At 49.3% G+C, this 15,737-nt stretch overlaps 1 protein-coding gene across 1 annotated transcript; it reads left to right on the forward strand.

Annotated features, from left to right (window-relative positions):
- Positions 1 to 14,032: 14,032 nt before the first annotated feature.
- LOC122026376 (TSET complex member tstD-like) lies at positions 14,033 to 14,863 on the forward strand. The gene is made up of 5 exons (XM_042585073.1): positions 14,033 to 14,085; positions 14,181 to 14,294; positions 14,382 to 14,461; positions 14,570 to 14,694; positions 14,792 to 14,863. Exons 1-5 carry the CDS (start codon positions 14,033 to 14,035, stop codon positions 14,861 to 14,863), a joined length of 444 nt encoding a protein of 147 aa, XP_042441007.1.
- Positions 14,864 to 15,737: the final 874 nt, after the last annotated feature.

The raw sequence follows: 15,737 nt of genomic DNA on the forward strand, positions 1-15,737 counted from the left end.
GATGAGCATCTTTATGCCTGGCCGAGCGGCCTAAGGCAATGATCATTGTTCGACAAATCTGCAGTCCAGTCAGTCGGACTTTGCCTCCTTCGACTAGACTCGAGAGGAAGGCAAGTGATCCGGCGGTAAAAATCCGGAACCCCCTAAGGAGTCAACGCTGAGGGGAGGTCACAAGGTCCAATGGCTCGCCGGAAAAGGGCGAGCCGACCGGACTCAGAAGAAAGGAAAATTTGATAGTAAAAGGCACCTGGTAGGGACCAGGGGTCCGACGCTCAAATAAAGCAGTGCGTAATGACCGAGCGGAAGGAGATGCCGCCCGGACGGCGCAAAGAATCAAGGCCGCCCGGACGACGTTCATCACCCGCTCGGCGGGCCGGGCACCCTAGTCAGACGGTGGGTAATAGACAGGGACATCTTCTGACAGCCGTCAAGTCGTATGGCTGTGCCATACTTCTAGTCTGACAACGGGTGGTCCTGCCGTCCCATCAAAGAACATGCTCGGACTGTGGCAGCATGGTGTCAGGTAAGCTCTCTGACAAGTGCACACCGTGGTATGGGTTGCTGACACGTACGCACCTCGGTGGGCGTGCATCGGTTCCTTCTCCGTCTTATATAAAGAGGCTATTACTTCGCCAAAGGTACGCAGAATACGAATTTGGCAGCCACTTTCTCCAACACTTACCTGACTTGAGCGTCGGAGGACCGTCGCCGGGACACCCCTCCCGGCTCGGTTTTGTTGCAGGTTCGCCGGAGCACTCGAGGATCCAGCAGAGAGCGCCACGTGCCCAGCATCCGCTGACTCTTGATTCGGATAGGATCAGCATATATGTCAAGTTCAGTGGGAACAAGTTTGTTATACTTGTTTTGTATGTGGATGATATATTGCTTGCGAGCAATAATAAGGGTATGCTGCATCAAACCAAATCATTTCTATCTGGTAATTTTAAAATGAAATATTTTGGTGAAACATCCTTTGTTTTAGGCATACAGATCTATCGTGATCATTCAAGAGACATTCTTAGACTTTCACAACAAGTCTATATTGAAAAGGTGCTTATAAGATATGGTATGCAGAAATGTATACCTGGTGACACACCTGTGTCAAGAGGTGACAAGTTCAGCTTGCAGTAGTGTCCACGGCTTGAACTTGAAATAAAGAAGATGGAATAATTCCCATATGCGTCAGTAGTGGGAAGTCTCATGCATGCACAAGTTTGTACTCGACTAGATATAACATTTATAATGAGAATGTTAGGCAGATATGTTAGTAACCCAGGACCGTCACACTGGAAAGTAGTAAAGAGAGTGATGTGGTATTTGCAAAGAACTAAAGGATATAAACTCACATATTAGAGATCAGATCACTTGGAGGTGATTGGATATTCAGACTCTGATTTTGCTGGATGCTTGGATAGTAGGAGGTCCACTTCGAGTTATATTTTCATGCTTGCTGGAGGAGCTATATCTTGTAACAGTGTCAAGCAGACGCTAATAGTCACTTCTACTATAGATGCAGAGTTGATAGCATGCTATGAAGCATTCAATCACGAGATTTGGCTACGAAACTTCATCACAGCATTGTAGATCGTTGATGGCATTGACAAGCCATTGAGGATTTATTATGGTAATAAAGCCGTAGAACTTTATACCAGGAACAACCGTAATTTGTCGAAGTCTAAACACATTGACATCAAGTTTCTAGCAGTTAAAGAAAGAGTTCAGAGTTGTCAGATTATGGTAGAGCACATCAGCACAGATTCCATGTTGGCCGATCCACTCACCAAAGGCTTAGTATCTAAGATGTTTCATGCGTATGTTGTGGATATGAGAGTCCTTCTTATTGAAGAAGAACTCATCTAGTAGGAGTCTATATTTATTACTCTATGTTGATTAATAAAGACAAACATTTGTTTTGATTATTGTACATACTTAAAGTTCAAAATATTAATGAGAATTTATATGTTTGTTTGACACTCTGACTATGATATCATTATTTACTGTTGCTATTTAACATTTGGTGTTTGTAAATAAGATATAGATTTCTTTTGGAATCATACAGTTTGGATCATGATTTGCCATTGAAGTTTAGTATAAAGTATTTTACAAATATGATCTGACCTCTTTTGAGGTCATCTTAGGACCAGTTGAAAATTGACATGTACTGATCACATTTCATGTAATTTTCACTCTACACATCTACATCTTGATCTATGTCATTAATGACATTGGTATTGTGATTACTGTTGGGGCTTGTTACGATCATATATAGTAGCTAATCCTGTTCGAGAGTTGAGTCGACGGACGCTGGGGACGTGACGCTCTCTGCTGACTCCGCGTAGACTCTGGGCTGACGTGGACTCCAGTGAACCTGCAGCAAAACCGAGCCGGGAGGGGGATCCCGACGGTGGCCCTCCGACGCTCAAGTCAGGCGAGAAGAAATCGAAGCAGAGTAACGAGGCCAAGAGCTACAGTAGATGAGAATGCATACCTCCGTCGAAATCTGGGGGTCCTTATATAGGATCCCTGGGGAGCGCATGCACGTTTCTCGAGGTTTGTATGCTTCCCAAGACATACCTCAAAATGGATGTGTCAGAAAAGTACGTCTGGCGCCATACCGCAACCATCCGAGCATACCTCTGACATGACAGTGGAAGCTTCCACCGTACGATTCTCTGTCCGGTCCGGTCGCCGACCATGCTATTTGTTGGCGACACATGTCTCGAGAAGGATATCACCAGCTGTTCCCTTCGTCCTCTTCTGCTCCTTTTGTCTGTTACTAGCCCAACTAGGAGAGATGCATGGACCCACTACCGTCCGGGAGGGGACATGTACTGGTCCGAGAGGGAAGGCCGCTCGGCCACATACTCGGACGGGAATGTCTTTATTGATTCGCAACTCGTCCGAGCGAACAGGCCGCCCGACGCCTCAACTTTCCTAGGCGGACTCATGAGCGTCGGAAACCCGGCCCGCGGCCGAGCTGTTTCTGCGCCACACTGGGCGCGGTCGTGGCCGATCCGCCAGGTGGCCTTCCGATCGACCACACCTTTAGGTTGACTATCTTGGCTTTGACCTCCACGTGTCATTGGCCTCTATCCCGCACGGGACTCCACTCTTACTACCGGATCACGTGCCTCTCCCTCAAGTCTAGTCGAAGGAGGCTGCAAGTCCGACTGACTGCACTATTAGCCAGATGGCACGACGGCCGCTCTGTCGCTAATGTGAATGTTTATCTGATCGGGCACTACGCAGGTGCAATAGCCGCTCGGCAGAATGCCCGCTAGGACTTGGGAAGTTTTGCTTGTCGCTGATTGCCTCGCCGACCCAACGTCGGTCATTCCTGACGTCCGTAGGATCTCCTCGGAATTCGTGCAAATCTTTGCCATTAATCTTGAGCACGCGTCCACACCTGCGTAATGGAGCTCATTAAATGCTTCCTATGAGTCGATGCCACGTGCCCATACGGCCGTCACTGCCTGCTCGCGCTGCCAGGGCTGTTGTGACCTTTGGCCTTTCGAATTCAACGGTTAGATCTGCTCCTCGGATCTCGTGACCTGGATCGGATGGCTCCGGTTGGTCGAACCCAACCTTTATAAGATCGTCCCCCCTTCCTTCGCCACTTCCGCGTCATCGTTCTCATGCGTCCGAAGGCTCCTGTCTGCGTTTAGTGCTCCGGCGAACTTGTTCTTCAACACTCCGGCCCCTCGCCTCCTCCTTCGATCATCCTTTTCTCTATAAGGTCTCTCCGCTCCCCACTTCTTCGTTCTTTCATGTTTTTCTTTACGTTCTAGCGGTATTTGCGCTCCTTTGGCACTGTTCCGATTATCTCCTTTATCGACTCTTCCGCTTCTCTTCGACCTTTGCTCTTTTTCTTTTTTACTATTTCGGCAATGGCCAGCTCCTCCCAGCCCTCGGAACTCGCACCAGGGCCATGGTACACGACCATGGAGTCACGGTTCGACGCACACGACGCGAAAAACCTGACTAATGCCTTTGACCTTCCTCCTGATATTGAACTCATTTTGGCTACACCTTCCGACCGGCCACACATGCTGCCGTGCGACGCGATTTGTTTCTTCCGAGATCAATTTGTGGTCGGGTTGCGGTTCCCTATCCACCCCTTTTTCCTTGAAGTCTGTAATTATTTTCGTATTCCGCTCGCCCAACTCGTCCCCAACTCCTTCCGCCTCTTGTGTGGAGTTGTGGTGCTATTCAAAATCCACAACATACCTCTCCGTCCGGAGGTTTTTCACTACTTTTATTATCTCAAGCAGTCCGAGCTGGGCACCTATCTATTCCAGTCTCAGATCGGCTTAGTCTTCTTTGACAAGATGCCTACTTCTAATAAACACTAGAAGGAGTACTTCTTCTTCCTTCGACTTCTCGAGCTGCCACCTTTCCGCACCAAGTGGCAGATCAGACTTCCTACTCCTCCCGAGTTGAAGAGATATAAGACCCGACCGAACTATCTCCAAGCTGCAAATATGCTAGCTGGTCTGAAACTCAACATCAACAAGCTGCTGCCAGAGGGGGTGATGTACATATTTGGTCTGAGCCCGAGCCGAACGAAGCTCCCGAGTAGCTTTGGTAAGGAATTTACAGGTGAATTTACTTTGTGTCTAACTGATTTTCTTCCTCTTCTTTCGCAGCTAACATTGTGATGGAGTCTGTGCTATTCGGAATCCTAAAGAAGAAAGCCGAAGCGATCGAGGCGGTAGCAGCCTGGGATATGAAGCGGCTGGATATCGCTCTGGTCGGCTCTCACGAGGGTGAGAGCGAGGCGGCTGTTGGGGAGTCCGCCGCTCAGGCCTCTCCTGTGGAGGTGGTGGGCGAAGCAACTTCCAGCAGGGAGCTTGCCGTTCGGGGAGAACACTCCAAGCCGGAGGATGATCTTCCCCTTAGCGGCCGAAAGAGACGTAGGACGGGGATGCCTCTGCGCTCGGCTGCCTCCGCAGTACAAACATCCGAGCAGACGGGCACTCTATCTCCCAGAGGTCGTGCTCCTTCAATTGAGGCACGTTATCCTTCAATTGAGGCCCTTTCCTCCGACCGGACACCTTCCCAGCTCTCATCGCAGCGCAGCCGGTCAGTTCCTTGCCTCCGGCGCCTCGGAGGCTTCGGCGCTCGAGTATACTTTCCGCGCCGTCCGAACAGGCATCCGATCCCTCAGCGTCCGCTCACACGATGCCGGGCGGGCGCCGCACCATTAAGGTCGTTCTTCACCTTCCTACTGAGGCATACATAGCAGAGTCTGATCGGCCTACGCCCCCTGAACACATTTCACCATCCGAGGGCTGCTTGCCAAAGTATGGGAGGACGCCTGAGCTCGCGTCGCCGCAATGCCTCCCGGTCTACTAGCTAACAGTCATATGCAGCATGCCACCGGTGTAAGTTTTATGTCCAATCTTTTCAGAGTGAATTTTCTGATCGACGCTAAACCGCTCTTCGTTTGTCAGAACTAGGTGGAAAACGTGGTCGTCGTCGCTTGGCGATGTTAGAGGAAGAGCTGAAGAAGCTCAAAATTTCCGGCGGGCCCGCCCCGAGCTGCTGAAGGAGCTGGCCAAGACTAAGGAGCTGCTGGAGGCCGAGTGGAAAAAATCTGTCGATCAGGCGTACATGCTGGGCCAGCTAAAAAGCAGGTCAAAATCTATGACCAAAAGATAGAACTGGCAACCACTCGAAAGAATCACGCTATCACTGATCTGGACGCGAAGAAGGTCAAGGCCCGGGCCCTGGAGTAGCAGGTGAAGGAATTGGCTGAGCTGCTGGACGGCGAGAAAAAGGGCCGCTTGGCAAAGGTGGTGGCTCTCAAGGACGAAATGAAGGCCCTACAGGAGGCCCTCGAGGCTTCGCGCGCTACCCTCAAGGAGTACCAAGAGGCCGAGCCGAGACGCTATGATTTAATGAGGCAGACTTACATCCGCTCGGACGAATTCGTTCAGAAGGTCTGCAATCAGCTCGTCCTTGCCTTCGAGCTGTCCATCACTGCCATGGCAGACCATCTGAAGGCCAAAGGTCACTTACCGGAGTCCTTTATCATTCCCGTCCGGGAACACGCTGCGCTTCTCACCACCATTCCGAAACATGTTTTTAACTACCTTGAATGAATAGTTTGTAACTCTTCCGCTCGGTCGGCAAACCTTTTTGAAATGTTACTTCGCTTTTTGCTTTGTTAGCGTGTTTTCTCTGGTCGGCTTAGATAACTGTAGGGTCCGAGCAAGTGCCATGACAGTAGGTTACTTTTTCCTTCCCTTTGGGATTTTTAGGGTCGCCGCTAGCATATCCCTAGATGCCGGGACTTAATATAGCTGAGTGACGGTCTTCAAGCCAGGGGGTTTATAGTCGCCGGTCCGACTCTAGAGTTTAACGTCGTCGCTCGACGGTCTTCAGGCCGGGGGGTTTATAGTCGTCGGTCCCACTCTAGAGTTTAACGTCGTCGCTCGACGTTCTTCAGGCCGGGGGGTTTATAGTCGCCGGTCTGACTCTAGAGTTTAACGTCGCCGCTCGACGGTCTTCAGGCCGGGGGGTTTATAGTCGCCGATCCGACTCTAGAGTTTAATGTCGTCGCTCGACGGTCTTCAGGCCGAGGGGTTTATAGTCGCCGGTTCGACTATAGAGTTTAACGTTGCCGCTCGACGATCTTCAGGCCGGGGGGGTTTATAGTCGCCGGTTCGACTCTAGAGTTTAACGTCGCCGTTTGACGGTCTTCAAGCCGAGGGGTTTATAGTCGCCGGTCTGACCCTAGAGTTTAACGTCGCTGCTCGACGGTCTTCAGGCCGGGGAGTTTATAGTCGCCGGTCCGACTCTAGAGTTTAATGTCGCCGCTCGACGGTTTGATGATGCGTAGCCATTCGGCGCAAATTTGGTTCACCCTTGAGTTTCATGATTTCATTCCTGCAGTCACAGAGTACTGAAGCGCAAAAATATACAACTGATTACATCGGCACTCCTTTCATCCAGCTCGGTACGGCTGGAGATGGATAGCGTTCCATGGTCGTTCTAGCTGCCGCCTGTCTTCATCCTCCAGGTAGTAGGCGCCTGATCGGAGCTTCTCGATGACCCTGAAGAGTCCCTCCCAGGGAGCCTCCAGCTTGCTCACATCGCCGACCGGCTTCACCTTCTTCCACACTAGGTCGCCGACTTGGAAGGCTCTAGGGATTACTCGCCTGTTGTAATGCTGCTTCATTCGTTGCCGGTATGCCATTAGCCGGACGGTTGCCTTGGCACGTGTCTCGTCTATTAAATCTAGCTCCAGTTGCCTCCGATTGGCGTTATCCGTGTCGTACGGTTACACCCGATCAGATTCTATTCCGACCTCCACGGGCACGATAGCCTCTCCTCCGTACACCAAATGGAAGGGCGTAACCCCTGTGCCCTCCTTAGGGGTAGTGCGGATCGCCCATAATACGCCTGGGAGTTCATCTACCCAGCTGCCCCCGACATGGTCGAGCTGCACTCGAAGGATCCGAAGGATCTCCCGATTGGTGACTTCGGCCTGCCAGTTGCTCTGCGGATAGGCCACGGAGGTAAAGTGTTGCTGAATGCCATACCTCTCGCATCATTCTCGGAGCTATTGTCCGACGAATTGCCGCCCATTGTCGGACACGAGCCGACGTGGAATGCTGAACCGACATATTATGTGCTGCCAGATGAACTTCTTGACCATCTGCTCGATTATTCTCGCCAGCGGCTCGGCCTCCACCCACTTTGAGAAATAGTCTACCGTCACTAGTAAAAACTTCCGTTGTCCGGTCGCCATGGGGAAGGGTCCTACAATATCCATGTCCCAGTGGTCGAACGGGCAGGATACTGCCGAGGCCTTCATCTCCTCCGTCGGCTGATGGGAGAAGTTGTGATATCTCTGACTGGAAAGACAAGTTGCGACGATCCGAGCGACATCTTCCTGGAGGGTTGGCCAGAAATATCCGGCTAGCAGGATCTTCTTTGCTAACGACCGGCCGCCCGGGTGTCCTCCGCAGGATCCTTGATGCACTTCCTTTAGTATATATTCCGCGTCTTCCGAGCTGACATACTTTAGCAGTGGACGGGAGAAAGCCTTCTTATAGAGCTGGTCCCCGATGAGGGTGAACCGACCCGCTCTCCTTCTTAGCAACTGTGCCTCAGCCCGATCGGACGGAGCAGCTCCACTATGGCCGTCCTCCAGTCGCTTGGGAACGCGAGACCCTCCATCCTGTCAATGTGCACCACTAAGGATACCTGCTCAATCGGTTGCTGTGTGTTGATCGGTGTTATCGAACTCGCCAGATTTGCCAACCTATCTGCCGCCTGATTCTCCGCTCGGGGGATCTTCTGTATGACCACCTCACCGAAGTTGGTTTTGAGCTTGTCGAAGGCCTCCGCGTATAGCTTCAGCCTTGTGTTGTTTATCTCGAAGGTCCCCAGGAGCTGCTGAGCGGCCAACTATGAGTCTGAATAAATTAACACCTTATTGGCTCCTACGTGCTGAGCGGCCTGCAATCCGGCTATGAGGACCTCATACTCCGCCTCGTTGTTGGTTGCGCGGTAATCCAGTCGAACGGACAGATGCATCCGCTCTTCTTGCAGTGAAATCATCAGAAGACCGATGCTACTTCCTTGCCGCATGGCCGACCCGTCCACGTACACCCTCCAAGTGGCTTCGGGCTCAGGGTTCTGTACTTCAGTGACAAAGTCCGCCAAGGATTGCGCCTTAATTGTCGTTCAGGGCTGGTATTGTATGTCAAACTCGTTGAGCTCGGTCGTCCATTTGATCAATCATCCGGATGCCTCGGGATTTAGAAGTACTCTCCCCAAAGGGTTGTTCGTCATGACGACGATTGTTTGCGCGAGAAAATAGGGTCGGAGTCTTCGGGCGGCGAGAACTAACGCGAAGGCAAGCTTCTCGAGACTAGTGTAGCGGGATTCAGCGTCCTTTAGAGTGTGACTCAGAAAATACACAGGCTGTTCTCCGCCGTCTGGCCTTACCAATGCCGAGCCAATAGCATGCTCGATCGAGGATAAGTATATGCGGAGCGGCTCGCTGATAGTCGGCTTGGCTAACACAAGTAAAGAGTTCAGATAAACCTTCAAACCTTCAAACGCCCGGTCGCATTCTTCGTCCCACTGGAATTTGGTGGCTCGGCGAAGAATCTTGAAAAAGGGCAAGCTCCGGTCTGCTATTTTGGAGATGAACCGCGAGAGAGCCGTTATCCGACCGGTAAGGCGTTGTACCTCCTTCAAGTTTCTGGGAGGTGGCATATCCCGCAATGCCCTCACCTTGCTGGGGTTTGCCTCTATGCCCCGCTCGGTGACGATATAGCCCAAAAAGTGACCGCTCTTTGCTCCGAAGAGACACTTCTGAGGATTTAGCTTGACTCCGTACATCCTCAGTGTATGGAAGGTCTCCTCTATATCTGCACAAAGGTTGACAGCTCGGTGTGATTTAATAAGGATGCCATCCACATATACCTCCAATTTCCGCCCGATCTGCTTCCGGAACACCTTGTTCATGAGACGCTGATATGTGATGCCGACATTCTTCAGTCCGAACGACATCACATTGTAGCAGTAGGTGTCATCTGCCGTGATGAAACTTACTTTCTCTTGACCATCCCTGGCGAGCGGGACTTGGTGGTATCCCTGATAAGCATCCAACATGCATATTAGTTCGCATCCTGCAGTTGAGTCCATCATTTGGTCGATTCGGGATAGAGGGTAAAAGTCTTTTGGGCACACCTTATTCAGATCTCGAAAGTCGATGCAGACCCTCCATTTGTTACCCTGCTTGGAGACCAGAACCACGTTTGCGAGCCAGCTCAGGAATTGCACCTCCCGTATATGGCCGACCTCCAGGAGCTTCTCGATTTCTGCCCGGATGATGACGTTCTGCTCAGCGCTGAAGACCCTCTTCCTTTGCTTCACCGGCCGCGCGTCCGGCCGGACATGGAGTTCGTGCTGCGCCACGCTCGGCGAGATGCCTGGTAGCTCGTGTGTTGACCACGCAAAGGCGTTGTGGTTACACTGCAGGCACTTGATCAATTCTTCCTTCTGGGCCACTTCCAGGTAGGATGCAATGAATGTGGTGGCCCCCGGTCGGCCATCGTGGATCTGCACTTCTTTTTTTTTCTTCATAAACTAAAGTTGGAGGCTTTTCAGTTATGGTGTTTACCTCCAGCCGCGACGTTTTCCGAGCGGACCTTGACTCTGCTCGGACCATCTCCACATATCATCGTCGAGCGGCCAGCTGATCTCCCCTAACTTCGCCCACCTTGTCTTCCACGGGGAATTTGATCTTCTGACAAAAGGTTGAGACGACCGCACGGAACTCATTGAGAGCCGGTCGGCCAAGTATCACGTTGTAGGCGGACGGGGTGTCGACCACAATGAAGTTGGAGGTCCGCGTCCTTCGAAGCGGTTCTTCTCCCAGCGATATAGCCAATCGCGTCTGGCCGACTGGCAGAACCTCGTTGCCGGTGAATCCATATAACGGAGTTGTCATTGGAAGCAGCTCGACTTGGTCAATTTGAAGTTGGTCGAACGCCTTCTTGAAAATGATATTGACTGAGCTCCCTATGTCAATAAATATGCGGTAAATAGTATAATTTGCTATTACCGCTCGAATGATGAGGGCGTCGTCGTGCGGTACTTCGACCCCTTCTAAGTCTCTGGGCCTGAAGCTGATCTTGGGTCCTTGTGCCCGCTCCTGGCTGCAGCCGATCGCATGGATCCTGAGTTGCCGAGTGTGCGACTTCCTTGCGCGGTTGGAGTCGTCGCCTGTCGGCCCACCAGCAATGATGCTGATCTCGCTCCGAGCAATGTTGCTCCTGTTTTCTTCCTCTCGGGCGGAGGGTCTTGTTCGCTCCTGCGAGGCTCGGGGATTGACCCTCGGCTGATAATGTTGTTGCCGCTCGGGGGACTCCCTAGCCACTCGCCGCCCGGTACTCTGGTGTCGATGTCGTCGATCTGGCGAAGGCGATCGACGACAATAGCTTCTTGGCGCCGGGTGAGCAATCGGGCCGAGACTTTGACAGAAACGGGTGTTGTGGGTTGCTGACTGGTGAAGCGAACAAAACATGAGAGTCCATACCTTTCCTTTTTGCTTGGGGCGATCGGCCGCCACATGTTGGACGGCGTGCGACCTTGCCTCCTGATGTGGGTATGCTCCTTCAGCGCGGGGTCCCCTTGGGGGCTGATGACTGGCCGATAGTCTTCGCTCAGTCGCAGCTGAAGGCTCGGGTGGTGCTTCTTTCTTCCTGGCCACCTGAGCTTCTTCCACGTTGATATATTCGTTTGCCTTCTTCAGCATGTGGTCGTAGTCGCGGGGTGGCTTTCGGATGAGCGAGCGGAAGAAGTCTCCGTCGACTAAACCCTGAGTGAATGCATGCATCATTGTCTCGGATGAGACCATGGGGATATCCATGGCTGCCTGGTTGAAACGCTGGATGTGTAGGCTCGAAGGCTCTCTCTCGACCCTTGCTTCATGGAAAATAAGCTGACGCTGGTCTTTTGGTAACGTCGGCTGCTGGCAAAGTGGTGGAGGAATGCCGTTCAGAAGTCATTGAAGCTTCGTATTGATCCGTCCGGCAGCCTTCGGAACTAGCGTTGTGCGGAGCCGGACAAGGTGGTGAGGAAGACCCTGCATTTGACTCCATCGGTGTATTGATGTAGAGTGGCGGCATTATCGAACTTACCGAGATGGTCGTCCGGGTCGATTGTACCGTTATACTCTCCGATCGATAGAGGGGCATAATGCTTCGGAAGTGGGTCTTGCAGAATCGCCTCAGAGAACTGGCGATTGATCTGCTCGGGAGATGACTCAGTCTGAGGCACCTTCCACTTCCTGGCGTCCCGCACGGGCGCTTCGTCGGATGACCCCTGGTTGGCTTGAGCTAACTCGGACGGAGTTTGGAACAAAGCCTGATGGAACGGAATAGGGGCGGGCGGTGCATCTCCTGGTGTGCCAGTCTGACCTTTATTCTATGCCCAAGTGGAGTATTGTTCCGGTCGCTCTTCCTGCACCGCTCGCCCGCCCGATGCTGAGGTCATCTGCTGCGCCATCCGCTCGGCTAACGCCTTTTGATGTTGCTGCTCCACGATTTTTGCTGCTCTCGCCTCGATAAGAGCGTCGAGCTCCTCTTGAGAGAGCGTCACGGCGTGCGTTCGTCCAGCTCCTTCCATCTTCTCCTCTTGGATTCAGGTGCGTTCCCACAGACGGCGCCAATTTGATCCTGTCCGAGGGTTGAGTCGACCGACGCTGGGGACGTGACGCTCTCTGCTGACTCCACGTAGACTCTGGGCTGACATGGACTCCAGTGAACCTGCAACAAAACCGAACCGGGAGGGGGATCCTGGCGGCGGCCCTCCGACGCTCAAGTCAGGTGAGAAGAAATCGAAGCAGAGTAACGAGGCCAAGAGCTACAGTAGATGAGAATGCATACCTCCGTCGAAGTCTGAGGGTCCTTATATAGGATCCCTGGGGAGCGCGTGCACGCTTCTCGAGGTGTGCACGCTTCCCAAGACATACCTCAAAATGGATGTGTCAGAAAAGTACGTCTGGCGACATATCGCAACCGTCCGAGCATATCTTTGACATGACAGTGGAATCTTCCACCGTACGATTCTCTGTCCGGTCCGACCGCCGACCATGCTGTTCGTCGGCGACACTTGTCTCGAGAAGGATATCACCAGTTGTCCCCTTCGTCCTCTTCTGCTCCTTTTGTCTGTTACTAAGCCGACCGGGAGAGATGCATGGACCCACTGCTATCCTGGAGGGGACATGTATTGGTCCGAGCGAGAAGGCCGCTCGACCACATACTCGGACGGGAATATCTTCGTTGATTCGCAACTTGTCCGAGCGAACAGGTTGCCTGGCGCCTCAACTTTCCTAGGTGGACTCGTGAGCATCGGAAACCCGGCCCGCGACCGAGCTGTGTCTGCGCCGCACCGGGCGCGGTCGTGGCCGATCAACCAGGTGGCCTTCCGATCGGCCACACCTTTAGGTTGACTATCTTGGCTTTGACCTCCACGTGTCATTGGCCTCTATCCCGCACGGGACTCCACTCTTACTACTGGATCAGTAGCTATGACCTCTTTAGTTCTATACTAATAAAGTTAATGAACTAGATTGTTTGCAGGGATATCTTGTACCCATAAAGTTTGATATCAACTAAAGTTTTATTTGTATTCCACATACAACTCATATATAGCCCAAGTGGGAGATTGTTGGATATAATTATCCCTATTAGGTGGGCTTATTTGTAAGTTACATATGTGAATACGATCTGAACCCTTTAAAGTGATCTAACTTATACTTATTGGATTCGGTTGTTGGATGTAGACCTTGTATGTGTAAAATTTTTAGTCCCGTATCTATTATCATCATTTATATGTTGATAATAAATGTTTAGTATATATATGGACTTATAGTCCTGCATTTATTATTATTTATGGGTTGATAATATATGCCCACTATATATAGGGTTAGTCTCCAAGGGTTTAGGATAAAATCTTGACATCGTTTCTTGTTCCCCATTGACAAGAAGGTTTATGGCGTCGTCATCTCTTAAGCCCCTTGTAAGACCTTCCTTTCTGCTGCATCTTCTTCCACAGAAATCAAGCCGACGACGCTAAAGACAAGGATATGACTCCTTGTTTATTATGTTTATGTATTTATTTTTCTTATGCCATGTTTAATTAATGAAACGAAGATCCATGCTTATGTGTTTCTATATTTTCTATATATGAATTCTTATACTATTCTTAAAATCCATGCGGCTTAAGTTTTACAAGGAAACATGCTCACCATGCTCATGTAAATTTATCACTTGTGAATATTAATTACTACAATGTAATAATTTGTATCGGTCTTTCGTTCTCATTTGGTTGAATCAGTGGTCATGATTTAGCTAGGCTCAGTCAAATAGGAATTTAGCATGAAAATAGGATCGAGATGTATACATGCCAATGCATCCTAATATCCCTCGTCGTTCTACTTAATTCTCTCATCTTCTATATCTCTTCTTCTACCAATATAATTGTGAAAAAACAAAAAACAAAAATGTTACTTGCAGTTCTATTCACCAACATCGAAGGGAACATTCTCGTCGAACGGTAAGCTTTCTATTTCTTTTTCATTCATTTCGTCCCGGCCGGTTAACTCCTCTTTAGGATATAATTAAAAAGAAGGCAAGATGATCGCAATGCAGCTTCCATGGAGTTCCTGCAGAGGAGAGGCTTCATTGGAGATCTTTCTTGGTAAAACTCGGAGCCGACAATCTCAGAAGAGCCAAAAGTGAAGAACTTTTTGTTGCTACACACAAGTTTGTAAATAACCTTTATGTTTACTCTCCAAGAGAAAATCGAATCATTAATAGCTAGTGTACTCTAAACTTTCTGACATCTTGCAGATCCGTCTATATTGTGTATACCATGTTGGGGGATGTCTCGATATTTATAGTTGGCAAGGACGAGTACGATGAACTAACTTGTAAGTTCTTGTGAATCAATTAGCAATGGCATTAAGATCCTTTCGAGATGAGGCCTTTTATATAGATCATTCATCTTAATTTATTGTTTATTTTGATTTTTTTTCAAGTGTCTGAAGTGATGTGCACGATAATATCATCGGTGAAGGATGTTTGCGGCAGGACGCCTACTGAACGTTTGTTCCTAGACAAATACGGGAAAATTTGCCTTTGTCTTGATGAAATTGTTTGGAAGGTACGAAAAGCATATGGATAAACGAATTGAACAAATGTTAATTAGTGTAGGTTGTTTTTACTTCTTTGATACAATTGTTTTGTTTTTTTATCTGAAGGGGATGCTCGAAAATACAGACAAGACCAGAATCCGAAACCTAACAAGGTTAAAACCCCCAACTGATATCTAAAGAGGACGCTAGCTACTACCACGTTCCAAGTTCACCGAGATTTTTCTTCAGTGTGATTCCTTTTGAATTGTGTAACAATTGCCCAGCACATTACTTGAGTTTGTTTTGTTAATTATTCGCATCCAAGGTTGCAACAAATGAGGTACATTCTTCTCTTACAATCATATAAATCGAAAGAATTTTTTTTTATCGACTTCTATCAGCCCAAAGCATGATGTTGTGAATTTGATCTTGAATCTTACACAACGTAACTGTGGAGAATGGAGCTACAAACCAAAATGTTGTCCTTGGGGATCAATTCGATCTTCTTTAAATTTGCTCAAGGTTTATTCGAAGGATGATACAGCACATAAGTAAGAGGAATGAATCGTGCGTTAGGAAATTAGAAGATAGAAAAGTTTGAGTACTAATTTTGATGCTATGTTTGAGTCTCCAAATTATCATGAATGTGATGCTAATTCATAGATCAAATGAGGTCTTGTATATACGATATGTGAAGTTGAGGTTTAGAAGAATCATTTAAGAGGTAAAAAAAAACAACGCTTTTAAAAAAAAAACGTTGTCTTTTAAGTGTTGTGTAATTTTAATTTTCTTGTAATGATCATCGATTCTGTGAGACTAGCATGAGCTATACTCCTTAGTCTAACTAAGCAGCTATTTCTCATTGGCTAGAGATATTATGATGTCGAGAGTTAAATGCTAATACTAGTTATAGTAACTAGTTTATTAAAGTGATCTACTGTAAGACTTCATATGATTCTCTACATATATGGATATGTCAATGAACTTCTTACTGCAGCTTAAGTATGAGTTTCCTTCGACTTGAGGTATTCGAGTCATCTTAATCATAGAGACTTATACTTTGACATCTTAA

Source organism: Zingiber officinale, chromosome 10A, assembly GCF_018446385.1.
Source record: "Zingiber officinale cultivar Zhangliang chromosome 10A, Zo_v1.1, whole genome shotgun sequence".
Taxonomy (NCBI): Eukaryota; Viridiplantae; Streptophyta; class Magnoliopsida; order Zingiberales; family Zingiberaceae; genus Zingiber; species Zingiber officinale.

Bases quoted from the DNA above. Each gene is read 5' to 3' on its own strand.
- LOC122026376 (XM_042585073.1), top strand. From the start codon at position 14,033: ATGTTACTTGCAGTTCTATTCACCAACATCGAAGGGAACATTCTCGTC. The intron at 14,086-14,180 runs GTAAGCTTTCTA...ATCGCAATGCAG, and splicing joins GGGAACATTCTCGTCGAACG to CTTCCATGGAGTTCCTGCAG. The intron at 14,695-14,791 runs GTACGAAAAGCA...TTTTATCTGAAG, and splicing joins TTGATGAAATTGTTTGGAAG to GGGATGCTCGAAAATACAGA.